The 26,602-nt window shown below is 46.6% G+C and overlaps 1 protein-coding gene across 2 annotated transcripts in view; it reads left to right on the top strand.

Annotated features, from left to right (window-relative positions):
- OPHN1 (oligophrenin 1) overlaps positions 1–26,602 on the top strand; it is a 151,637-nt gene that overhangs the window by 62,700 nt on the left and 62,335 nt on the right. For both annotated transcript variants that reach the window (XM_087727628.1, XM_087727627.1), the window contains exons 10-14: positions 7,326–7,420; positions 12,183–12,261; positions 16,046–16,079; positions 19,573–19,635; positions 22,222–22,296. In XM_087727628.1, the coding sequence (XP_087583754.1) occupies positions 7,326–7,420; positions 12,183–12,261; positions 16,046–16,079; positions 19,573–19,635; positions 22,222–22,296 (346 nt within the window). The remainder of the gene's footprint in view (positions 1–7,325; positions 7,421–12,182; positions 12,262–16,045; positions 16,080–19,572; positions 19,636–22,221; positions 22,297–26,602) is intronic.

Genomic DNA, 26,602 nt, shown 5'->3' with positions numbered 1-26,602 from the left:
CTTGTGGCTTCTCCCCTCCTCTCTTAACTTTCTGGTCTCCAGTTTGTAATCTTAACCAATTAATTTTATAATTCAAGATTTTTTTATTTTTTTAATACAAATTATGCATATTATAGGATACATACAAAATGTATCATACATATTATGCAGGACAAGAAATAGGAGAAGAGGGGGGTGAAAGAGGGCACACGAGGTACAGGAAGATAATGTGGAAAAAAGAAAAATGAAAATAAAATGCAGGTAGAAAATTTCATTGGGATTTACAGTCACAAAGAAAAATCAGACAAAGGGGGAGATCCCCCCCAAAAAAGAAACCACAAAACAGTAAGGAAGGGAGGAGAACAGGGAAAACCCTGGATAAAGTTTCTAGAATAATAAAAGTAAATACTCTGAAGAAAAGATACAATAACCACAAAATTGGAAAAAGAAGTTAGGAGAAAGGGGGAGAAGAAGAAAAAGAATTAAAAGTGGAATTTTTGAGACCCCCAAGAGAAAATGGTTAAGAGAGAAAGAAAGGGGAAAATTGTTACATTAGTGGACCAAAGTGGATAGATTGTTATCTTACTAGAAATCTTACTAGATTGTTATAGTTATGTATTTAATTAAGAAATAAATAAATTATAGTATATTGTTAATTGTAGAAAAATTGAAAGAAATGCTCTCTATGTTTAAATTGAATTAGAAGATATATGTTGTCTATAGTAAAATATATTGACTCAGACAACGCTTTGTTCCACCAACTAATTTTAGACTGTTTAGAGGCAAAACCTTGCAGGTTGGCAATTGTAAGAGTTACGAGACATTAGTTTGGGGAAATTTCCTCTTAACAGAATGGAAATTCTTTGACATGTCAGATTTGCATTTGTGTCATTTGTCAGAAGAATCACAAACCGCACAGCTGATCTTCTAATAACCTGCAAGGTTCAGGTCAGCTGTCTGGGCAAGAGAAAACCTTCCGCATTTCCCCAAGACTTCTATCTAGGATTCTCAAGCTGATGACACTGCCTCGGAATCATACCAAACTTTTTTATCTCGCTAAGCTTTATTGTTCCTCCAAAATGCCCTTTTATCAAGCAAAAAGTAGTTCATTGTAGACTTTTTCTCAGTGTAGCCATTCTTAAGGGAGCAGCATTTCTGTTATTAAATATCCTTTGATACAGGCAAAATTTTGCATGTCTAAGACCTCTTTTTACTCACAATTCCCTATTTGTATAGTAATAGAATAGAATAGAATAGAATAGAATAGAATAGAATTCTTTATTGGCCAAGTGTGATTGGACACACAAGGAATTTGTCTTTGATGAAGATGCTCTCAGTGGACATAAAAAGACAAGATACATTCATCAAGAATCATAAGATGCAACACTTAAAGATAGTCATAGGGTACAAATAAGCAATCAGGAAACAATATCAATATCAATATAAATCGTAAAGATACAAGCAACAAAGTTACAATCCTGCAGTCATAAGTGGGAGGAGATGGGTGATAGGAAGGATGAGAAGACTAAGAGTAATAGTAATGCAGCCTTAGTGAATGGTTTGACAGTGGTGAGGGAATTATTTGTTTAGCAGAGTGATGGCATTCGGGGGAAAAAACTGTTCTTGTGTCTAGTTGTCTTGGTGTGCAGTGCTCTATAGTGTCATTAGGAGTTGAAACAATCTATGTCCAGGATGCGAGGGGTCTGTAAATATTTTCACGGCCCTCTTTTTGACTCGTGCAGTGTACAGGTCCTCAATGGAAGGCAGATTTATCAATCAGGTTTGGAAAAATATTTCTAATGAAACAACAGGAAGCTTTGTTTCACCTGGTTACATTGCCAGCAAAGGAAGAAATATAAAGTTCCTGAAAATGTTCTTCTCCTGCCAAAGAGACATTCTGATATTCTACTTCTTCCTGGGGAAGTTTTGAGCATTTCCTTTGGATTTCTCTGCATTGCCTGTCCCAACTAATCTTACCATTTGGGGATGTTGGAGGCAGGGGCAGCTGCTGATTGTCTTTCCAGTGTGCTGTAGCCTCTTGGCTGCCCCGCTTCCCTGTCTGAAGGGGTCCCATGCAGGACTTCCTTTCTGATCTCTGTCTGTCATATTAAATGGGAAGTGTGGCAGACCAGGAATGCTACAGACTGGGATATACATTGCCACAAAAGAAAACAGAGTGTTGGCTAACTTAAGAATGTGATAGTGCCTTTGTCAACTTTTTCTTCTCTTTTGAAAGAAAGCTCAAAAGCAAATTCTCATCAAATGGAATGAGACTTACTGGAAAGAAATGCAAAATAATGAGTATTTTTGTATGGGGAGCAAATATTTAATTCTCTCCACAAATTGCACCCCAGGTAGCGGCTAAATTTTTATCCCCTTTCATTTATATAGCTACCCATCATGCAAATGCAGCTGGGGAGGGTGCAGCATTAAAAATCTGAAAGCAACAAACGTAAAAACAAACAACAATAACACAATAGTGATATCATGATGCCTGAAGACATTCTAAGATGGCTTGAATAAGGAAGATCCCATCAGCAGGATCAGCTGCTTTCCAGCTGTTCTGACCCAGGCTTCCCGAGAAAGCATAAATCACACTTAGTCCCAAAAACTCTTTTATTTAAATGGCTGTGAGTTATAGTCATTCATAGCCGTTAATGATTCACAAACAGTCTGTGAAGAGTCCGACAGATGTCTGCTCAAATTGCCAAAGTCTTTCAGGGTAATGTTGATAACCCCCCACCTTTATTTCCCTTCTCTTTTATGTCGTATGAGAGGGGCCAGTCATCTCCAAGCCTTACTCCTGAGTCACCCCTTTTTTCTTAATTGTTCTTGCCTTCTGGCAGCTCTGCACATGCAGGCACTGGAAAGAGGCTCCCCTTGTTCCTCTGCCTCACTGATGTCAGACTCCGGAGGCTCCGGAGACAGTGCATAACTACCAGATGGCCTTGGCCCCCTCTCTGCCTCCGACGCGGAACCCTCAACCAAGCTTTCCCCAGACTCTGAGACTGGCCCATGTTCCTCCCCAGCCTCCTCACTGTCTGACTGCTGCCAGCTCCGTAGGCTGCCGGCGGACCACAACACCAGCCCCACATCTTCTGACCCTCTGGTGGTTCCACAGAATGGGGATGTGGGTGGGAGTTCCTCATGGTGAGTAAAATGGATGAGCTCCTCCCAGTTGGAGTGAGTGTGCCAGCTGCCTGTTGAGAATCCACTGGGCTCCATTCCATATTCTCTGTGACCAGGCAAAGGCCAATTTTTGTCTTGCTGGCTCATCCAGGCAGAGCAGGACTGAGTCCCGGCAGCCATGTGGCCACAATCAGCCACAATCCTCAGAGGGCTCTTGCCTGGGCATGTGACTCCTGGCTCCAGCCCTCCAGAGTGGACAGGTGCTGTTCTACACAGTCGGCAGCTGTGAATGAGCCTGTGGCCTGGCCAGAAGAAGCTGTAGGCCTCCCGGTTCAAGCCACAGTCCTCCCGGAAGGGGGACAGCAAAGCCAAGCGAAGGACTGCAAGGGGACCCCCCCCCCTCTCCTGTCACTTTCCATCTCATGCCTCTTGCCCACATCTTGGGATCTTGGTGCATTTTACCTCCTCAATTTCTGCTTCTAGGATTTGGGCTTTTGGAAGGAGAATGGCAAGGTGGGTGTCAGGAGATCCAGCCAGGGGTGGGTTTCAGCAGGCACTACTCCCGGTTCGCTTGTGGGCATGATGCGCGCGTGCTTGATGTGCGCTGCGCAAACATGCGCAGTACAGTAAAAATTGTTCAGCACATGCACAGAAGCAAAAAGCAAGATGGCAGCACCTACGGCAGTGCCCAGAGAACCAGTTCAGGGGCATGGCAGGTCTGGGTCGCTGCTGGTTCCAGCGACTCAGGCCGCCAAACCACTACCGGTAGGAACCCACCACTGGATCCATCACCATCATTGCCAGAGCCCAGGGCCACCCAGACATCCTCCACCCACTTGCTCCCATCCAGGTCTTCCTTTCCCCTCTTATGTATAGTTTTGCAGATCCACTTGATATTACTCATAGCTAAGAAAAGAAGTGAAGATGCTCACTGTAGCTGCAGAGTAACCCTCCTGGCCCAGTAAGCTGGATGCTGCCCCGAACCGCCTCCTCCATTCCCCTTCTGTCAGGTTCCACCCCTTCCCCAAGTGCCGCTGCATTGTGTCCCCCATTTGGATCCCACTCCCTGCCTTTGGGCCTGCGTGGGGTACTTTCTCAAAAGTCTGCCCAGCTTACGAGCAACCCAGCCCAGTCCTGGAGGGTCTCCTACAGCCTTGGCTCCAAAATGCAAGTAGAAGAGAGGTTGCTCCTTCAAGCCAGTGGCAGGGCCAAGGCTTGCATAAGACCCCGCAGTGACAGTTGGGGGCTCCTGGCAGAAGAAGGAAGCCTGGCCAGGAGTCCAGTTGAAAAGGGCACTATCAGGGTTCCAAATAGAATCCAAAAGTAAATTAGAGCCCAAGGCAAAGTATTGCTCAAAGTTCCAATTTATTAAGAGAGCCATGTTGGCATATCTGGGAAAACCCGAATCTGAAAGCTTCCCGGTTTTCCCCTCCTAGTGGAAAGTTCAAGATCTTGCCCCCACACCCACAAGTCCATCACACGGTCCAATCTTCCACTGCTATGCTGGCAGTTCCACCCATCCTGTTTCGGTCAATTGCAGAGGTGCAAAGACAAAGGATGACCTTGGCTTTCTAGAAAGAATTTTGTTATGGCTACTCCTTACAATCCCCCCTCCCATTTTCCCACAATAGAAAATGCATAGTAGAATAATAGAAAGTATGGCAGGCCAAAGATCCACAAGAAAAGATGGCTGCAGGTTTGACAGGCACATCTGCCAGGCTGTTCCTGCTTTGGCCCCACTGTTCCCTCTAAGGTGCGCGGCTGCGCGGCCGCGCACGTGGCAAGAAAACACAGCACAGCCATTTTTATCTGCGCGCAGTGATTTCTGCCACAGGTTCCGGAAGATGAGGGGAATAGCTGCTGCCGCCTCCTCCTCCTCCAACAGCACTGCCAGATTTGCCACCAACGCTGCAGCCGAGGTGAAGCCTCCAAAGCTCCCGCAGGCGCCCCCGCCCATGGCAGCCGCGGCAGTGCCTCCCCCTCCGCTCGGAGCACCTCAGCTGGGCTCTGGGTTACTCCTGCCGCTGCCTCCACCTCCGTGGTTTTTCAGAAGCCATGAGGCCTTTTTCCCTGCTCCCCCCCCTCCGCCGCCTTCCTACTAGCTCCCGCAGCCAAATGGCTCCTCAAAAGCACGGCGGAGGAGGAAGGGGGAGGGATAACACGGGGGCCAGCTCAGGTGCTCTGCGTGGAGCCTCCACACACAACCGGTGTGCTCCACAAATGTTCCTGCTCACTAGCTCAAAAGGGCCCTCGCTGTTTCTCCAGGCAGCCCTCGCCCCTCCGTCCAGCCGAAGGTTGCTCCTGGCCAGGCAGGCTCCCCGCAGCTGCTCAGAGGCTCGCTCTCCTCCTCGTAGCGCCGTGAAATTCTTGGGTGGCTCCCAGCTCCTCTGCAATACAGCCAGTCCTTGACTTAGCCTCCACGCAGAGCACCTGAGCTGGCCCCTGTGTTATCCCTCCCCCTTCCTCCTCCGCCGTGCTTTTGAGGAGCCATTTGGCCACGGGAGCTAGTAGGAAGGCGGCGGAGGGGGGGGGAGCAGGGAAAAAGGCCTCATGGCTTCTGAAAAACCGCGGAGGTGGAGGCGGCGGCAGGGGTAACCCAGAGCCCAGCTGAGGTGCTCCGAGCGGAGGGGGAGGCACCGCCGCCGCTGCCATGGGCGGGGGCTCCTGCGGGAGCTTTGGAGGCTTCACCTCTGCTGCAGCGCTGGGCAGCAAATATGTTGGTGCTGTTGGAGGAGGAGGAGGAGGAGGAGGAGGCAGCAGCAGCTATTCTAGTGGCGGCGGGGGCTCGTTGGCATCTTCAGTGGCAGCCCTGCCCCCTGTGAAAAAAACTGAAGATGGAGCAGATCCACGCAGATGACGTTGTTGCAACATGACTGGAGGAGGAATTCTGGGAGTTGAAGTCCACAAGGCTTAAAGCTGTCAGGTTTGAAGACCCCTGGGTTTTTTTTCCCTAAAGGGTTAGGGGTGCAAGGGTCTTGTAACTTGACAGCTTTAAGACTTGCACACTTCAATGCCAGAGTTCCTGAGCCAACATTTTGGTTGCTAAGCAGGACCCTTGTTAAGTGATACTGATATTATATAACACTTTTAATTAAGCGGGTACCTTGAATAAACATAACTTTGAGTTTCAAATAATACTGATTTCGTTGTTGTCTTGGGTGACATCTGTGAAAAAAATTCAGGTGCTCAGGCATGAAAATATGCCGCTCAATCACTATACTTTTCTGCTCACACTGAAAAAAAATTAGAGGGAACATTGTTTGGCCCCCTGGCCCACAAGCTTTCCTGTAATGAGGAAATGTTGACTCCTGGTCTTGTGCTTTGATTGGTCGAGATCAGAACGAGATTAAGACCGCTTTCAATTTGCCTTGATTGGAGGGTTGGCTATTACTCTTGGTGAATGCTTCTTCTTTTTTTAAATATTTTTTTATTACACAGTTTTTTTAAAACAAAAAAGAAACAACGTTAACCGTTTCCTTCTATATAACATTCCATATCGATATACATCCATTATATGTGCATTTCTCCCCCCCAACTCCAATATGCCATTATCTATACATGTAATTCCAGTGTTTTTATACATCCAAATATATTCATCTCTTGAGTTACAGTCATTCATTGTATGTCATTTCCATTTATACATATTTATTACTAATGTCTAACTCTTGTATCTCCTTTGTTTAATCTTTCCGTAAGCTTCACACCTGCCTTCTAACCATTGATATCATTCATTCCATACCTTATAATAATCTGTTTCTCCTTTATCTTTGATCTCTTTGGTGAGGCTATCCATCTCTGCACCCTCTAGGACAGCGATGGCAAACCATTTTTGGCTTGCATGCGAAAAGGGGGGAGCGCAGGGGGGTTGTGTGCAGGTGTGTCGCACCCATAATGCAATGTGTGACACCCCCAGCACGCGTGGGCGCATGACAGGCGCACCCCCCCCATTTTTTGCATGCTTTTTTCACCCTCCCTAGGCTCCAGAGGCTTTATAGGAGCCTGGGGAGGGCAAAAGCAGCATGTCCATGTGCTCTGGCCAGCTGACAGGGCAACGCCTCGCATGCCCTGATAAATGGCTCCACATACCACCTGTGGCACACATGCCATAGGTTCACCACCCCGGCTCTAGGACTTTCCTTATTTTGGCGCACGCGTCTTAAAACGCCACCTACCCTGTGTTAGTGCTTCTTTTAAATGTAACATTCTGTTTCTCTCAGGGCGCCACTGTACATTTGATTCTGAAATCCTGCGTGCGAAGGAAGACGGAGTCCATAGACAAGCGGTTTTGTTTTGACATTGAGACAGTTGAAAGGTGAGCTTCAACCTTTGGCGGCTTCGGTCCAGTGAAATATTGGGCAGCTCCTCTTTAAAGATTGGGGCGCTCACATTGCAGCCCTGGGCAAAAGGGCCCAGCAGAGATTATACCACCTGAGACTTCTCAGGAAACAACTGAATGGAAAACTGCTGGTGACCTTCTACCTCTGCACCATAGAGAATATTTTAACTTATTGCATCTGTGTCTGGTTTGCCAGTTGCCCAGGTGCAGATAGGACAGCGCTCCAGAGGGTCAACATCATTGCCCAGAGGATCACTGATTGCCCTCTCCCCTCTTTGGAAGAGCTTTGTAGCTCCCGCTGCCTTAAGAAAGTTCAAAAGTGTGTGTGTGTGTAGTTATGTGTATGATGAGAATAATGATGTTTAATGTTAATATGATATTACTACTAGAAGATATCAAGAAGAAAAATTGAGAATTTCATAACGTTTAAATGCTTAATGTGTTATAATACTAAACCTAGGGAAATAATGTTAATATGAATGTGAAAGATGTGGCAAAAAAGAAATGATGTTGCACAGAGATTTTTGTACCCAGATGACACACTGCATAAGGAAAGATGGAATGTTTATTTTTGTAATTGAAAAATAATAAAACTCTTTATAAAAAAAGTTCAAAACATTCTTAAAGATCCATCTCACCCTGGGCACCCCCTCTTTTTTTTTAACTTTTACCATCCGGCAGACGGTACAGGATAATAAAAACAAGGACAGATATGCTGAAAAACAGCTTCTGTCCCAGGGCAGTAACTATATGGAATTCTACAGTATATAGTGCAATATCGGGTTTTCAATTTCAATTATATAAAAAATAAAGGATGTATGTTTGTGTTTTTATTTCTATAGTTATAATGTACACTGTGGACGGCATCTAATTTTGTTGTACCATGTGCAATGACAATAAAGTAAAGTAAACTAAACTAAGTGTGCAGATAAAAATAAACCATAATGAAGGGTGAAAGCTTTTCCTCACTCAGATGAGTGGGAATGTTATTCTGTTTGAGAGAGTTGGAGGGGCTGTAGGGATCTCCCCCTCCCCTCCCCCAATGGATAAATGGAGATTAAAGCTTTCTTGACCAATGTCTCCCCTTTTTCTGTTTCAACACATCCAGTGAATGCTATAATTTCTCTGGGTCTGCTCCAGTGGTGAAATTCATTTTTTTTTACTACCGTTTCTGTGGGGGTGGCTTGGTGGTCGTGGCAAGGGAAGGTTACTGCAAAATCTCCATTCTCTCCCCACTCTGGAGCCAGCCAGAGGTGGCATTTGCCAGTTCTCTGAACTACTCAAAATTTCTGCTACCTATTTTTCAGAACCTGTCAGAACCTGCTGAATTTCACCCCTGGTCTGCTCTTACTTTTTTGGAAGGGTTTCCTAAAATCTTTGAAATGAGAATTTTGGTGCTTTCTTCCTTGCAGCGATGATGGAGAATTTCAAGAGGAAGCAACTCTGCTCAGATATAATATTAGTGGGGATTTCTGTTCCCTGTGAGCTGTGGTTGGCTTCTGTTGACATCCAGATTGGATGCTGGTTAAAAATCCAGAGCTGCTCGATGAAGTCATGGCAGTGTTGATGATGAGACACTTGACTTAATAAAATATGCTGAAAGAAAAAAGGGGAGATTGATGGAAAAATGGGTTAAATACAGAGAGAAAAATGTAGAAATGATTTGATAACTTTGGTACATTTCTTTGAATAGAATAAATTTCATATGCATTTGTTTTCAGTTTCGGATTGAGCTAAAATAAGAGTCTATTTCCTCTGGTTTCATTTGCAGCTGAGCAGCTTCCACATTTGTGGATTTCAGCCTCCAAAGTTTCCTAGCCACTATGGTCGTTGCTGAAATTTTGAGAGATAAAATCCGCATATCGAGAAGTTGCTCAATTGGAGAAGCACTGATCTACTGTAACAGGAGAAAAATCATTCGTCAGAATGAACAAATACAATATTTTTCAGAGTATAAGACGCACTCCCCCCCCCAAAAGAAGCTGAAAATGTGGGTACATCTTATACACTTTGAAGCTTTTTTTCAGCCCTAATGAGGCACTAATGAGTGAAGCGATCTTCCCTACTTTGCCTGCTTTTCTCATTGCTTCTCTCTCCAACTATTAGCTGTGCTTTTAGAAGCTGTTTTTCAGCCCTAATGAGTGAAGTGATCTTCCCTGCTTTGTCTGCTTTTCTCATTGCTTCTCTCTCCAATGATCAGCTGTGCTTTAGAAGCTGTTTTTTATCTCCAACCAGGGGATAAAAAGCATGTGCAGACCAATGTTCCCTCTAAGCTGCGTGGGTGCGCGGCCACGCACGTGGCAACAAAACACCGCGCAGCAGTTTCCAACTGCCACACAGTAGTTTTTGTGAGATGCCTTCCACGATAATAGGAGAGGAGAGCCAGCCTGGAGACAGCAATCGGTTCTAGGTCCACAAGGCAGAAAGTAGCTGAGAAAAGGGGTGTCGGGGTTGGGAGAAGACATGGGACGGGCAGCTGCTCGGATTTGCCATTTGTGAGCGGGGGGGGGGGGGGGGGGGGGAGAAGGAGAGCATGAGCATGTGTATCCATCCCTCCTTCCTTCAGCCCAACACTCTTGCTGGCATCCCAGCCAGATGAGAGGGACTGCAGAGGGCCTCCTCGAGTCTAGGGGAGTGAGTCATTCGATGGGAAAGTTGCCTCTTGGAAGGAATGACCCGGCTTGGCTCCCGCTTCATCTCTCCTGCCTTGTCTCTCCTGCCTCTTCGCTTCTCCGTTCGGTCGTTGGGCAGCAGATCGAAAGCGGGAGCCAAGCTGGGTCATTCCTTCCAAGAGGCAATAGACTAGACTCGGGGAGACCCTCCATAGTCCCTCTCATCTGGCCGGGATGCCAGTGAGAGTGTTGGGCTGAAGGAAGGAGGGATTCATTCTCTCTCTCTCTCTCTCTCTCTCTCTCTCTCTCCCTCCCTCCCTCCCTCCCTCCCTCCCTCCCTCCCTCTCTCTCTCTCTCTCTCTCTCTCTCTCATTGGGGGAGAGAGAGTGAGTGAGTTAGTTGGTGGGCAGACTTAGCACTTTGTTAAGTTTGTTTCTCTGTGTGTTGTGTATATATACATGTCTCCATGGATGCAATTGTGCAAGCATTTTTTTTCCTCTTTAAAAGAATTTTTGGATTTCTCCTCACCAAACCTTTAAGACTGAAAGAGTTAGGGTTGAAATATGAAGAGATTGTCAATCGCCATACTGTTAGATTGATAGGCAATTATGGACTATCTTGATTATATCCTCCTTAGAAAAAATATGCTACTGTATGGTTGAGAAAAAGATCAAACCTCATTCCATGGAAATGCAACAAAGTTCATAGGGAGAGTTTCTTTTTACGATGGGCTTCTTGGGTCAACAGTGAATATCAGTTATCAAAAATGTAGAAAATTAAGCAGACAATAGGCAATTACAAAAAGAAAAGCCAACTTTCTGAATTCTGTTTCTTTGCACTTAGTGACATAAAGAGACTAATGTTCTGAAAACCTAACCTAAATTACTATATATTTTAAATAGCTGTAAAGCTATGCTGAAAAAGTTGTTCTCAAGGTATTGTGATAAAGTCAATAAAAAGAAGGGAATTCTAGATGAACTTAAGGAGAAATGAGAGTATTGGATAGTAAATGGACAAATAAAATTACCAATCAAAGAGAATATTTGCACCTCAGGGTTGAAATGAGATGTTCCCTCTTACTCTTTCCTTTTCCTCTCTTCTCTCTCTGTCTCTCTCATCCTCTTTCTCATTGTCTCTCTTCTCTTTCTCCTTCTTTTCCATTCTTCCTTCACTTTCTCTCTCCTCCCTTCTCTCTCCTCTTTGTCTTTTTCTGTCTCTCTCATCCTCTTTCTCTTTGTCTCTCTTCTCTTTCTCTCTTCTTCTTTTCCATTCTTCTGTCTCTCTCTCCTCCCTTCTCTCTCCTCTTTGTCTCTTTCTGTTTCTCTCACCCTCTTTCACTTTGTCTCTCTTTCTCCTTCTTTCCCACTCTTCTGTCACTTTCTCTCTCCTTTTCTGTCTCTTTCTGTCTCTCTTCTCTCTTTTTCTCTCTTCCTCTCTCCCACTCCTTTATCACTTTCTCTCTACCGCCCAACCTGTCCCCATACTTATCTTCGACTGATCATTTTTGCAATAATTTACCTTTTCTAATTTTGCAATAATTCTACCTTTCCCTTAGCGGATCCCTCGCCCACTCAAACACACACACGCACACACACACTCACGCACACACAAAACCATTTTTCTCAATTCCAATTCGGATCCTATAAATCAATTGCTCTGTGAAACATCTGTGAAAAAAATTCAGGTGCTCGGGCTTGAAAATGTGCCATTCAAACACTATACTTTTCCACACACACTGAAAAAAAATTAGAGGGAACATTGGTTGTAGACACATTCAAAACTAACAAACCTATGTGCTGAAGCTGACAAAGGAGGCTAGCCAGATGAATACCTGGTAGGCAGATTTTTTCCCCTATTTTCCTTCCCCAAAACTAAGATAAGTCTTACACTCCAGTGCATCTTATACTCCAAAAAATATGGCCTTACCTCCAATTGCTAAACTTTGAAGCGTTAATATACTGAGGAGTCGTTCCGGAGAGAAGCCTGACTCCTTTTCTCAGCGTGAGCCCTTCCTCATATTTTTCAGTTTTGTTTTGGGAGTTGTAACAAAAAAAATAAAAGCTACATTGGAATTGGCTGTTAATTTTTCTTTCTTGTGCCCCCCCCCCCTGCTGAATTTTATGCAGGTCTGGACCCATCACCTTACAAGCTCCCTCGGAAGCTAACCGACGGCTCTGGATGGAGGCCATGGATGGGAAGGAGCCGGTAGGTATGGAGGGCTGCAGTGGTGGCACTCAAAATGTTTTACTACATACCAGTTCTCTGGGCGTGGCTTGGTGGGCATGGCAGGAGAAGGATACTGCAAAATCCACATTTCCTCCCCACTCCAGGGGAAGAATACTGCAAAATCCCCCCCCCCACACTCCAGGGGAGGGTTACTGCAAAATCCCCATTTCCTCCCCACTCCAGGGGAAGGTTACTGCAAAATCCCCATCCTTCCCACACTCCAGGGGAAGGATACTGCGAAATCCCCATTCCCTCCCCACTCCAGGGAAGGATACTGCGAAATCCCCATTCCCCCCACACTCCAGGGGAAGGTTACTGCAAAATCCCCATTCCCTCCCCACTCCAGGAGAAGGTTACAGCAAAATCCCCATTCCCCTCCCCACTCCACGGGAAGGATACTGCAAAATCCCCATTCCCTCCCCACTCCAGGGGAAGGATACTGCAAAATCCCTATTTCCTCCCAATCAGCTGGGGCTCAGGAGGCAGAGAATAGATGGGGGCAGGCCCAGTCAAAGGTGGCATTTACTGGTTGTCTGAACTACTCAAAATGTCCTCTAACGGTTCTCCAGAGCTGGTCAGAACCTGCTGAATACCACCTCTGGAGGGCTGCCCCTGGCTGAAGCAGAGCATCGGCTGGTCATTTTCCATCCCATCCCATGAATGGGATTTTCCAAGAGTGGTTTTGGATTGGCAAACTCCACAAAAAGGGTTTGAGCTGATTTTATTTTAATAAAAAGTATGCCTTGGCATAGTTAAAAGGCTGCCTTGGGATTAATTTTCAGTCTGGAGGCATCGGTGTCATTCAGTGAAGTCCTTCTGAATGTAACTGGACATCACTTAAGGTTGTTGTTATCAACAGAGCACCTGGCAGAGCAGTTGAGTTGTTGAGACCTTTTAAGAAATTAATGCCCTGGAAATTTTCCACATTTTATTTTTTTAGTCTTTGTATTATGGTATTAGGGATGTGGTGGCTCAGTGGCTAAGATGCTGAGCTTGTCGATCAGAAAGGTTGGCAGTTTAGCAGTTTGAATCCCTAGTGCTTCATAACAGAGTGAGCTCCTGTTACTTGTCGCAGCTTCTGCCAACCTAGCAGTTCGAAAGCATGTAAAAAATGCAAGTAGAAAAATAGGGACCACCTTTGATGGGAAGGTAACGGTGTTCCGTGCACCTTCAGCATTGAGTCATGCTGGCCGCATAACCATGGAAACATCTTCAGATGACTCTTCGGCTTTGAAACTGAGATGAGCACTGCCCCCTAGAGTCGGGAACGACTAGCACATATGTACGAGGGGAACCTTTACCTTATTACAGTATTATATCAAATTCCGGGCATCGCTTTAGGCCCCTAGAGGAAAGGGTAGCATGACTTCCAGCTGAGCCTGTTGGGAGCATTAGAAAAATAAACCGAAGCCCCATTTCTCTTCCCTGTCGCTTCTCGGGCTCAACTATTCAGCTTGCCAGGTCTGAGTGGCCCTTTGAATGCCCAGCATCACAGTATAGCTACCCCTCGTCTCCTGCTCCTCCCCAGATAGCCGCAGTTTCCCCACCCCTCTTTACCTGGCTTGCCTGGCCATTAGCGCTGTGATCGGAGGTGCAGGGAAGAAATCAAAGGAACCTCAACCAGGATAATAATAATAATTGTTTGGAGTTTCAGCCAGAGGGGGACAGAGCATGTTTGCCCCCTACGCAGACCCCATTTACCCCAAGAAACCCCTTGAGGTGTGTTGCTGCAAATGCTGTTGGCGCTGGAGGGGGTTCTACATCACCTTAAGCCCCTCCACCCCTCCTGGTGGCTGGGTTTGCTGAGAAATTCACTCTTCTGGTTGTGTTTGCGGGAACTTGGTGACTTTAGACATTTGGTTTTATTATATTGCTTTGTTTTGGGCTATTGATGGAAACTGGGCTAAAATTCATAATTAATAAATAAACTGAAACTTGGAAGCATCTTCATTTTTGTTCATCATGTCCATCATCTGCACCTCCCATTTAAGAGGAGACCCTGGCTGGTTTGCAGTCGCTTCTCAGGTGTGGTGAATTCTACATATGGCAGCTACAGCAGAGCGTTCTCGGAAACGAGAGGGACCATCTCCTCCTTCGGTCGGATCTTCTGTTTCTGACACTTGGAAAGCAGCAGGTCTGGAGGGCGGGGGACATGGGGGGGGGGCTGAATAGGTGGAAAACTGAAAGGGAAAGAAAGAGCAGGCCAGCAAAGCACCTGGGGAATTTCTCTGGCACCCCCGGAGAATAACCTGTCCAAAGCGTGCTGCAAACCTGGTAGTAGGGCCACAGGCTGACCTTTAAACTCCCCCCCCCATTGCTTATGGGAGGGGCCCTGAAAATTAGTTCTGTTTGTTGGTTGTTAGATTCTTCATGAGTTGCTGTAGGTGGGTTTTACTAGCAATAGTAATAGCACTTAGACTTATATACCGCTTCACAGTGCTTTTGTAGCCCTCTAAGTGGTTTACAGAATCAGTCTATTTGCCCCCAACAATTTGGGTCCTCATTTTACCCACCTCGGAAGGATGGAAGGCTGAGTCAACCTTGAGCCTGGTGAGATTTGAACTGCTGGCAGTCAGCAGAAGTAGCCTGCAGTGCTGCATTCTAACCACTGAGCCACCACGTCTCTTTAATGAGGGTTTATATCTTATTTATACCTTATTCATCATCCACCCATCAATTATTTTTCCCTGTTGCAGTTTTATGTCCTCCAGATGTTTTGGAGTAGGCGAAGGCTGGGTGTGGGCCTGTGTGTGTGTGTGTGTGTCCCTCGGCGTATCTCATCCTGCTGTTGAACAGAGGATGGTAGATGCTGCCAGGGATGGTGGGGAGGAGAAGGCCCACTTGCAGGGCAGGAGAAGAAGCCTCTGCTTCTGTGTGGAGCTGCCCACCTGAGTTGCTGTTGCCAGAAGCAAGCACTGATTTGGGGAGCGATGGCGCTTCGTCTGGGGGTGCCCTGGTGGGGTGCCTGGGCAGGGGAGGTTGGAGCAGCCGCATGGAGAAGGCTGCAGAAGGAGGAATGGAATAGAAGACATGAAATGGTGGATGTCCTCAAGAGGGAGCCATAGCATTGACTGGTAGCAGTAGGACAGTGATGAAGAACCTTTTCAGCACCAAGTGCCCAAACCGGCATGCACATGTATATGCATGCATGTGCACATGCTGGAGCACCAGAAACCAGCTGGTCGGCACATGCATGCCTGTTTTTTTTACCATTTTGGGGCCGTTTTCCTGGCCATTTTTGGCTTGTTTTTTGAGCCTTTTTCTGGTGCTCTGGCGCCCGCGAAGACCAGCTGGCTGCCTGGAAACCAGAAGAGCAGCTGGTGACGGTGCGCATGCCCACAAAGAGGGCTCTGCATGCCACCTGTGGCACCCGTGGCATAGGTTCTCCATCACGGCAGTAGGATGTCCCTCCACACTTGGCTAGACAGCTAAAATTTGGAAGACAGAGCTGTGTCGATTCATATTAGAAACAGGCCCTTCCCAATATTGTTTTTAGCAAGTTAGAAACAAAAATAAACCAACAAAACACACACACACACACACACACACACAAATCCAGGGTGCCTGTTTTCTATCTTAAGCGTTTAAAGTCTTCCACTATAATGTGCAGCTTGGCAAAGACTGCGAAGATGAAAACTAACCCAAGTGCTTATTTTCCAATGACGTTTTCTCTGTTTCTTTGTCTCTCTCCCCTCCAATTCCTTTGTCCTGTCCTGCTTTTAATTGATCCCTCCCCTCACCCTCCCTCCCCTTTGCTGTTTAGATCTACCACAGTCCCATCACCAAGCAGGAAGAAAGTGAGTATGTGACTTTTCCCAGCATTGGGGATGCCAAAGGGAGTTGCTGTTTCAAAGAGAGCCCCTTGCTGCCCTCTGCTGGTGGCATGCCCAGGTTTTGTCATCAGGCTTTAAAATAGAAATCAGCGACGTTGCTAGGGTCAGGAAATTAAAAAAATTCAAGTCAATGAAACTCCTTTTAAAAAAAATTTGCATTTTGTCTTGGAAAGAGTCTTCCTTTAATGTTCTTCAATATTGCTCTGACTTCAGTGTCAACTTTTTGAATACTGTGTTTCCCCGAAAATAAGTCAGGGTCTTATTTTCTTTTGACCCCTGAAATAAGCACTTGGCCTTATTTTCGGGGAGGTCTTATTGTTTTTGAAGTGGTCACCTCATGGCTGCTGCTGTGTTGCAATATTTTCGGGGAGGGCTTATTTTTGGGGGAGGGCTTATTTTAGCACATATGCTCAAAACCCTGATTGGGCTTATTATCCTGGGAGGTCTTATTTTGGGGAAAACAGAGGTAGGCTTCCAGAGTCTATCCAACTGCAGGCAATTCACAGTCTTTGTTTTCTGAAAGGGTAACATTGTCTTGCACCAGGGGTCTTCAAACTTGGCAACTTTAAGATTGGTGGACTTTAATTTCCAGAATTCTCCAGCCAGCTATTCTGGGAGTTGAAGTCCACCAGTCTTAAAAGTTGCCAAGTTTGAAGACCTCTGTCTTGCACCATCAAGTTGTAGCTACAAATACCTTGGGGTTTTCTTCAGCAGCTTAGTAGCTTTTTGATCAGTAGCGGCCCAGTTCCTCTGTTAAGACTTGCTGATGTTTTTGAAAACGTCAGTCATTACTTGGCTGCGGGGTAGCCTTAGAAAAGAGGAAGGGCACCAGTTGCTCTTTTCAACTTGAAGTTTCAAATCCAGCCTTGCTCCATCCCAGGAAGCCGTTTCCCTTTTCTCCACCCATGTGACTTGCAGTAGTAAAATGCAAGGAGGTAGTAAGAGTGCAGCATGGGTGTGCCCACCTCCTTTCTTCCTGCAGGATCCGTACCTTGAATGAATTAAGCTTAAAAATGTGTTTTTTTTTAAAAAAAAAAAAATTAAGGAATAGTTACCATATTTTTTGGAGTATAAGACTCATCTTTTTCTCTCAAAAAAGGGGGTGAAAATCTGACTGTGTCTTATATACTGAATACAGCCTTTTTGGCCACCTGAAATATTCTCCCCCCCCCACGCAAAAATGGACATGCAGAGGGTTTGGGAGGCCTGCAAAGTACTCCTGGTGTCCGAGGAGGGCAAAATTGAGTGAAAAACAGGCTGTTTTTTTGCTCATTTTCCCTCCTCCCAGCCCTCAGGAGCACTCTACAAGCCTCCCAAAACCTCTGCACACCCTGGTTTTTTTGCACAAAATGAGGCATGCAGAGGGTTTGGAAGGCCTGCAGAGTGCAAAACCTTTTTTTAAAATTTACTTCTTCAAAATCTTGGTGCGCCTTAAACTCTGGTGCGTTTTATAGTCTGAAAAATACGGGTAATTAGAAATGTTCATTACAGCCACCAGATGAGGGCTGGAAAAATCTAGATAGCCAGGAGAGGGCACAAAGCCACTAGAGGACTTTTGCTGCCCTCTGGAATAGGTGTGTCCTACCTGTGATTTATATGCATTGACTCCTTTATATATTTTTATATGCGGCCCAAGTCGATTCCTCATCACTCAGTGCATCCCAGCCAAGCCAGATATCTCAGCCTCCTTGCTGTAGGGCAGTGGTTCCCAACCTTTTTTTGGCCATGCCCCACCTAAGCATCTTCAAAATCCTGATGCCTCCCCACCACCGGTGACATATAATTCTTACTTTACTCCAAAAGTGAACTCTACTCACGCGGAAGAAGCCTAAAAGGCCATTAACTTGGTTTAAATAAGCTTCAACTTGTCCCCATTAAAAATCAAATTGCCCCCCCCCCCCCTGTGGGGCTTGGTCCACACGTTGGGAACCACTGCTGTAGAGGGTTTCAGTCCCAATCTGTTAACCCTGCCATTCAACATCATTAATATCTGCTTAGGAATATTCTAATTAGCATATTGAGTCCAAACTCACTTCAGTAAGGATGGGGTTTTATGGGGAAAAATAATTTTTCTGAATTCTCATAGTTCTGCCTGACCCCTCCCTACTTGTTCGCCAGTCTTCTGCCCACCTCCTCCCCAGGCCACATCTTTAAGGACTTAAAGGAATTGGAGTTTGACCCCTGTGGGCATACCATTTCTATACCATAAAAGCCTGATATAAAACAGCTGTACCTTAAATCTAATATATAGGGAAGACTTCCCTGACCGCTGTACTGAATTTGGTTCATTTAGGGACTTCATTTCTTTGAAGTCCCTAAAAGTCATTTTGTCTCATGGGATCTGGAATCACCTGCTTTCTCCTTGCATAACCACCAGGACTTATAATGGTTCTGAGCCCAGCATGCTTTACATTGCTTGCTCAGACTAGCAGCAGTTTTTTAACATGCCACATATTTAGGCCTGGCCATACCTGGAGAACAGCAGGATTAAATCTAGGGTCTTGAAAGTCTCAAGTGATGAAGCTCCCACAACTTCTGAAGGCAACTTCTATTCCATGGGTTGATTGTTCTCACTGTCAGAATGTTCCTCCTTATTTCTAGGTTGAATCTCTCCTTGGTCAGTTACCATCCATTATTCCTTGTCTGGCATTCAGGTGCTTTGGAAAATAGCTTGACCCCCTCCTCTCTGTGGCAGCCCCTCAAATATTGGAAGACTGCTCTCCTGTCTCCCCTGGTCCTTCTCTTCACTAGACTAGCCCTGCCCAGTTCCTACAACCGTTCTTCATATGTTTTAGTCTCCAGTCCCCTAATCATCCTGCCTGCTCTCCTCTGCACTGTTTTTAAAGTCTCAACATCTTTTTTATAGTGTGGTGACCAAAACTGGATGCAGTACTCTAGGTGTGGTCTTACTAAGGCTTTATAGAGTGGTATTAGTACCTCCCTTGATCTTGATTGTATCCCTCTGTTAATGCAATTTAGGATTGAATTGGCTTTTTTGGCTGCCGCTGCACAAAAAAGTTCCTAACAGTCATTTTGTCTCATGGGATCTGGAATCACCTGCTTTCTCCTAGCATAACCACCAGGACTTAGAATAAGTCAGGTTCTTAGCCCAGCATGTTTTACATTGCTCGCTCTGACTGGCAGGAGTTTTTTCCCCACAGATTTGCGCCTGGCCATACCTGTAGAAGGACAGGATTAAACCCGAGGCCTCTTCTTGCTTCTTGACCTGACCTTATTCAGAGCTCCTGCCTCATTGGATATCAGAGCTGTTCCATAATTCACCCTCAGTTGGAAGGAATTCCCCTGTTTCTTCCTTGCCTGCATGTGCAAGCAGATGCTGGCTGCATAAAAGCAGCATCGCGTCTTCAGGGGGAGCAAAATAAACATGCTCTTACTTGCTTTTCTGGAGGTTGCCGAGGGATAATTTTCTCTGCCTTTTGTTTTTGTTTTGCAACAGTGGAACTGAACGAGATTGGCTTCAGATTTGTCCGGAAATGCATCAATGCAGTAGAGACAAATGGTAAGGATTGCACAAGGCACATTTTATTAAACTAGAGCAAGACACTGGAGTTCAGCGATGGGGGAGGCATGTCTGCCTGAGCAGTGGTGGCCTGGAATCGCAGACCCTACAGGATGGAGCATCTTCAATTTGTCTCTTGCCGTTGCACCTTTCCCCCAGGGGACGCAAAAGAGAGATTCCCTTCTGCCCCCAGCTTTAAAAAGCTGTTTGGGTCTTTCTCTCTCTCCCCCCCACAACCTGGACAACTTTTAAGATCTCTGGATTTCAACTCCCAGAATTCTCCCAGATGTCCAGCAAAGTTGTCAAAGTTAGGGGAGGGGAAATAGTCTAAACGACCTTTTAAAGTTGCCGGAGTTGAGAAACGCTGTTTAAGGTCAATCAGCTCGCTTTTCTGAGACACACCCCCCCCAAACAACCTGTGGAGGTTCTGGCAAAAGGTTAGAAAGACATCCAACCTTCTCCTGTCCTCCTTTCCTCAGGTTATTCTGATGGAGGCTTTGGGTGAGCAGGGTATATTTTCAGAAAAGCCAGTGAGGGAGCCCAGAATAGAATAGGAATAGGAATAGGAATGAAATTAGAATACAGTAGAATATGGAATAGAATAAGAAATAGAATAGAATAGAGAATGGAATGGAATGGAATATAGAATAGAATTCTTTATGGGCCAAGTGTGACTGGACACACCAGGAATTTGTCTGTGGTGCAGATGCTGTCAGTGGACATAAAAAGACAAGATACATTTGTCCAGAATCATAAGGTACAACATTTATATGAGAGTCATAGAAGTACAAATAAGCAATCAGGAAACAATCAACATCAATATAAATCATAAGGATACAAGCAAAACTGTTACAGTCCTGCAGTCATAAGTGGGAGGAGATGGGTAATAGGAATGATGAGAAGACTAATAGTAATAGTAATGCAGACTTAGTGAATAGTTTGACAGTGGTGAGGGAATTATTTGTTTAGCAGAGTGATGGCATTGAGGAAAAAACTGTTCTTGTATCTAGTTGTCTTGGAGTGCAGTGCCCTATAGCATCGTTTTGAGAGTAGGAGTTGAAACAGTTTACGTCCAGGATGCGAGGGGGTCTATAAATATTTTCACGGCTCTCTTTTTGATTTGTGCAGTGTGCAGGTCCTCAATGGAAGGCAGGTTGGCAGTCATTGTCTTTTCCGCAGTTCTGATTCTTCTCTGAAGTCTGCGTCTGTCTTGTTGGGTTGCAGAGCCAAACCAGACAGTTATGGAGGCGCAGATGACTGACTCAATAGGGAGGGAGGTAGTGGTCTGAAGGAATAATTTTGTGCTTCCAAAGACAATTCCTCTAATTTGAGTGGGTGGGATCTGAAGAATTCTTTGGTTCTAGGACAGTGTTGCAGAGTTTGCAAGTTACGCCCTAAAGTAGTCTCAACTTCATTCTCAAATCCCTGAATTAAGCCAGCCTGTCAACAGCAAGTTGCAATTAGTGGAGAGACAAATGTTTGTTATCCCTTGTAAACATCAGTTGAAAAGATGACATGCAATTTTAGAAGCATTAAAATAAAGCAAATATTTGATACCTGCTGTAAATAAGAGCGGAAAACTTTATAAGGGTGACATTTTATACAATTTCAAAAGAACTGGGAAGGGAATTGAATATACTTCTGAATTGCTCAGAGGAAAATTCAGGATGGCTAATATTCCAGAATGAAACAATAAAAAGAGAGCAGAAGGAATGGGTGCGTCTCTTGTTTCTGGCTTTAAGAAGCCGCATCATAAAAGTGCCACAGAAATAAATGGGTTTTGTTCAGCTCCATTCTTCAGACAACACTCAAAATCCCAGACAGTAGAGTGTTTCTGGCAGAAAACTTAAACAAGTGGCCAACAAGAGAACAAAATGAAGGCAAGAACTTCAGCAGTATCAGTTTCTGTAGATGTTGTCATTGTTTTCTTTGAGTATTCTTGTAAATTCTTTGGCTAGAATAATCTGGGGACATTCAATTAGAAGGCAGCATAGATTGTGTTTGGTGCAGCCACACAGCATCTCATGGTTGAACATGGAAGACTGCATGCATGCTGAGACCCCCATGTGGATGAGGGTCATTGGCCACAAAGGATGGACTTTATGAAGGATTCTCGCAGGGTTCGTGGCTCTTAAGTTTTGGGACAATGTCTAATTACTTTAGGTGGTAAATGTCTGCAAGGTAGGAGATGCTGCAAGCCACTTTGGAAGTGCTGGGGACCATTTTTCCTCAGATGTGCAATTTCTTGGAGTGGGACAGTCCTTACTTTAGCTTCTCCGCACGGCTGTCCTACCTGCCTGAGCTCGCATGGCACGTCTGCAGGCAATTTAGCCCGAAGCCTTTTTTTCTTCTTTCAGAATTACTGCGTTCTAATAAATCATTTTAAAGAGGCCTGCGGTTCCTGGATTCTTTTCCGTTTTAAATTATTATTCCAGAGTTTGTTACAAAATGCCTTTTGAAAAATGTTTTCCCCCCTTAATGATGGCATATGGTGGCACTAGTGAGCTTCCTCAAATCCCAATAAAGATCTTTGTTTTTCTTGGATGAATTATTTGGGTGGTTTCTTGTTTTTTTCTTCCCGTTCAGGAATTGCCACGGAAGGGATCTATCGCACCGTTGGGAGCAATATCCAAGTCCAGAAGCTCTTGAATGCCTTCTTTGGTAAGAAACAGGTCTTGATCAGAAGCTGCCCGAAAGGAATGGCCAGAGAGGAGAGGAACTGAGGCAGTGGTGGGTTCCTCTCCCCGTCACTACTGGTACACTCTGCATGGGGCCCTGGCATCCTGGCCGTGCATGTGTGTTGCACGCCCCTGCGCACTCCACCGCCCCTGCGACACTCAGCTGCTTGTTGGAGGTTGCACAGGCACCACACACTGTGCACGCTTGCGCCATTGGCCAGTTGCCTTAAAAGCAGGTCTGGAACTTGGGCAGGCAGATAAAAGAGCTACCGTAGTGGTACGGTGGTCACTGTTCCCGGCTACTGCTGGTACACCCATACCGCCTGGAACCCACCACTGAACTGAGGAAACCCAACCGCCACTTTTCATTCTGAACGCTGCCTCAGCATTTCACTGCTTTCTCTCTCTTTTAGTTTGCTGATTAATCTCTGATCATCTTTTTCATGGGAATTAAATTAACATAATAGTTATAGTAGAATGGCTTTTATTTGCATGCTGCTTTCCAGATCATAGAAAACTGGACTCGGGGGAGGGAGGAAGGGGAAGGAAGGACAAACCTGGTGGTGTTTTACTGCAAATAGGCACTTCTCAACCCAATCATTTGTTTAGTGACCGTTTGAAGTTGCAATGGCCCTGAAGAAAGTGACTCATGACTGGTCCTCACACATTTGACCGTTGCAGCAGCCTTAAAATCTAGGCGCCTGACAATTGGCTTTTGTGTTTATGAGGGTGGTAGGGTCCCTGTGTGGGAGATGTAAGATCCAATTAATTTAATTCTCACAATACAGAAACAAGTCAAAGGCGGATGTTTGGCGGATGTTCCTATCTCACCAAATGGTGGCCTTGCCTCGGGTGTATGTTTCTGTTTTCAAAGGAAGTTAGTTTTTAGCAAGTCATCACCTACTGTTTTACTGAGCACATGTGGTGGTTAAGTTGCAACAGGAAGCACTTCATAGCTTATTGATACATTAAACACTTTTATAAAAGAGTAACTTATTATTTATTTCCTTCACCGGGGTCGCCACCTGCCACCTTCCCAGCCAACTTGCGATCAGCACATTCTCCTGTGTGCTGCTCCGGGAATCCAATCATGGGTTAACTTAGCCTTCTAGCCTTGAGACTGAGTATGCAAATATCAAAGTTACGCCTCCTCTGACTGGACTTCCGTTTCCTCCCCAGTCCTTATTACTCAGTCAAGCCTACGAGACTTATTTTCAACGCTCTCTTGATTAATTGCTAATATTTCAGGGTTAAGGATGAAATTACTTGGTTTTTCACTGTGGATTTCTTATTGGATTGGAGGTAAAGCGGCAGATTGCTGTCAGCAGATTCCTCCCTCGCTATTTTCCTTAAAGCGATATCGGATCGCTGCAGCTGGAGTGGGGCGTTCTCCGCCTGCCCTCCCTTATCATCAGCGCGCAAGGAAGCTGAGTCTCCCAGCGCTGCCACCCCTGCCGGATAGCACCCGCCCGCGGGCGCGGTCAGATCCGAGGCTTTGGCTTGTCGGAGCGGGTCTCCCCCCCTCCCCGCCTCCCTCCTTTGTGCCCTCGCTGGAGCGGCTGCCGGAGGATTACACGGATCGGCTGTTTGGGAATTTCCCCTGCGGTTCCTTTGAATTTCGCGCCTTTGAAGCCGGTGACCTTATTTGGAAGCGCTTTTCACGCATGCGCTCTAACGCCTGGGATGAGAAGGCAGATTTTGTTCGCGCGCTTGAGTCTGCGCACTGCTTCCGCCCCTCCCTTTTCCCTCACTCGAGTTTGCTGACTCAGGGAGGAGGTCGCTTCTCTTGGTCTCTGCTTCCACGTGGCGTTCTTGGCGAAGTGCTTTCAATTGCATTCCTTTGTCTCGCTGATTGAGCTCTTTCAAATTCATATCATGGCTGATCAATTGCAAGGTACTGTCCGGCCAGTTTCTGAGCCCCGCTCCCCTGGCGAGGGAGGGGCCAGCCCTGGGCCCAACAGGGCCGCGACCAGGGCCTCTACTAGTAGGCCTCGAGCCTCATCTACTGTTCGGGATAAGTCGCACAAGCGCAAGGACAAGGCCAAAGTTCCCCCCAAGGCATCTGGGGCTCCCATTTCTTCCCCTCCGGTTTTGGTTCAGCAGCCTGTGTCTCCGGTGAGGGTTGTTGAGCAGGGTTGGTCTCCTGATATTCAGCTTCCCCAGGGCCCTATTCCTGAGGTAGGGGCTTTCGGGCCTCGTTCTCCCCCAATTATTTCGGAGGCTAGTGGGGCTTCTCTTCGTTCACCTCCACGCGCTGGGCCCTCTGCCACGTTCACCCCCACAGCTGCAGGCCTCAGGCCTCTGGAGGGCCAGGATTTGGGCCTTTCTGCTGAATTCTACAGCATGATCTCAGAGGCTATTTCCAGAGGGGTGGATGCGGAATTAGCACGTAGATCCCAGGTCTCCAGGCCTACTCTGGCCTACTCAGGCCTGGCTCCCCAAGCAGTACAAGGGGATTCTTCCATTCTGCAAACTGATCCTCCTTCCCCTTTACACTCTGTGTTTAGCGCACAGTCTCCTTTAGTGGAGGAAGGTGAAATCCAGGATAGGGAACTCTCTGGTGACGAGGGCCTTCCTGTGGACCAGCCTCCGCCCCCTGGGCTTTTTCAGGCACACTCTTTTCAAATCCCTGCTATATAAGGCCAAGACTACCACCCACATGGGGGAGGCAATTTCTGCAGAAAGTGCTGCTGTGGGCCTGGATGCCACCGAGCGGCTCTTTGCTGAGCAGGTGGCTCTGCAGGATTTTATCCCATCTCCCAAGCTTTTTCTTGATTTGATCCAAAAGCAGTGGGATGAGCCGACCGCGGTTAAGCCCCCTGGGTCTGGTGATAGGAAGCTTTTCACATCTTCCCCAGAGTTGGAGGCCCTCCTGCAGTTTCCCACAGTGGATGCTCCCATAGCTGCTCTTGCTTCACCGGCGTTAATTCCTTCTGAAATTTCGGAAGGATTGAAGGCCGAGGACCGCAAGGCCGAATCGGTCCTTCGCAAGACTCATCAGGCAGCAGCGTGGGCCTTGCGATCAGCCACTGCAGCTTCCTTCTTTAATAGGACTTCTTTAGTTTGGCTGAGACAGCTACAGGAAAGGCTGGATCCGGAGGAACTGCGCCTCCATCAGGATGTCACCAAACTGATAGCGGCCCTAGAGTTTTCTGCTGATGCCACCCTTAGCGCGGCAAAGTTTGCTTCCCGAGCCGTGGCTTCCAATGTGGCTTCTCGCCGTTTGCTCTGGCTCCGCCACTGGCAAGCTGATATCAAATCCAAGTGGCGTCTAGCATCCACGCCCTTTAAGGGCGGGGCCTTGTTTGGTTCAGTGCTGGATCCAATTCTCATTGAGACTCGGGACAGGCGTAGGGTGCTTCCCTCCACAAGTGCCCGTGTGGCCAGAAGGCCACAGCCTTATGGTAGACGGCAGCCCTTTCGGTCTGGGGACTCGGGGTTTACCTCTGCCCCCTATGTCCCCAACTATACCAGGGGGTTCTCCCAGGCACAGGACCGTGGCCAGGACCGAGCCGGGGCCAGAGACAGGGGGCGCCAGCAGAGTCAGGCGCAGAGTAGACGGTCATTCCGAGGAGCGGGCAACCGATCCTTTCGCAGATACCGCTGACTCGCAGGAGGTAGGGCCCATAGGAGGACGTCTCTTGGCCTTCGCCCACCGGTGGGCGGAGCTCACGTCAGACGCCTGGGCCCTTCAAGTAGTGAGTTTGGGTCTCACGCTAGAATTTCTATCCATCCCCCCGAGGAGGTTCATCAGGTGCCCTGTGCCCAGGTGCCCGTCAAAGCGGCGCCTTATGGACACCGAGATATCTCATCTTCTCACCATCAGGGCCATAGAACAAGTTCCCAAAGGGCAGGGAGGCCTAGGGTTTTATTCCATCTTGTTCCTAGTACCAAAGAACTCCGGGGGATGGAGGGCAATCCTAGATTTGAAACAGCTCAATCAGTATATCAAATACCAAAAATTCAAAATGCACTCTCTGAAGAGCATATTGGCTTCCATCCGCCAAGGCGACATGATGACTTCCATAGACATCAAAGAAGCGTACCTCCATGTGCCCATTCATCCGGCACATCGGAAGTTCCTGCGGTTTCACTTCAACGGCCGTCATTATCAATACCGGGCCTTGCCATTCGGCCTTTCCTCGGCCCCGCGCACGTTCACCAAGCTTCTGGCAGTATTGGCAGCCTCCCTTCGCTCAATTCCAATACGCATCAATTGTTATTTGGACGACGTGTTGGTGCTGTCGTCCTCTCGAGATCAGGCCCTCCGAGACCTACAGGTCACGATG

This window comes from Thamnophis sirtalis, unplaced genomic scaffold (genome assembly GCF_051295495.1).
Source record: "Thamnophis sirtalis isolate CommonGarterSnake01/CBP01778 unplaced genomic scaffold, rThaSir2_p1.2 scaffold_13, whole genome shotgun sequence".
In the NCBI taxonomy this organism is placed as follows: domain Eukaryota; kingdom Metazoa; phylum Chordata; class Lepidosauria; order Squamata; family Natricidae; genus Thamnophis; species Thamnophis sirtalis.
Note: the sequence above shows the minus strand (reverse complement) of the source record. Positions and strands in the feature narration are given on the sequence as shown.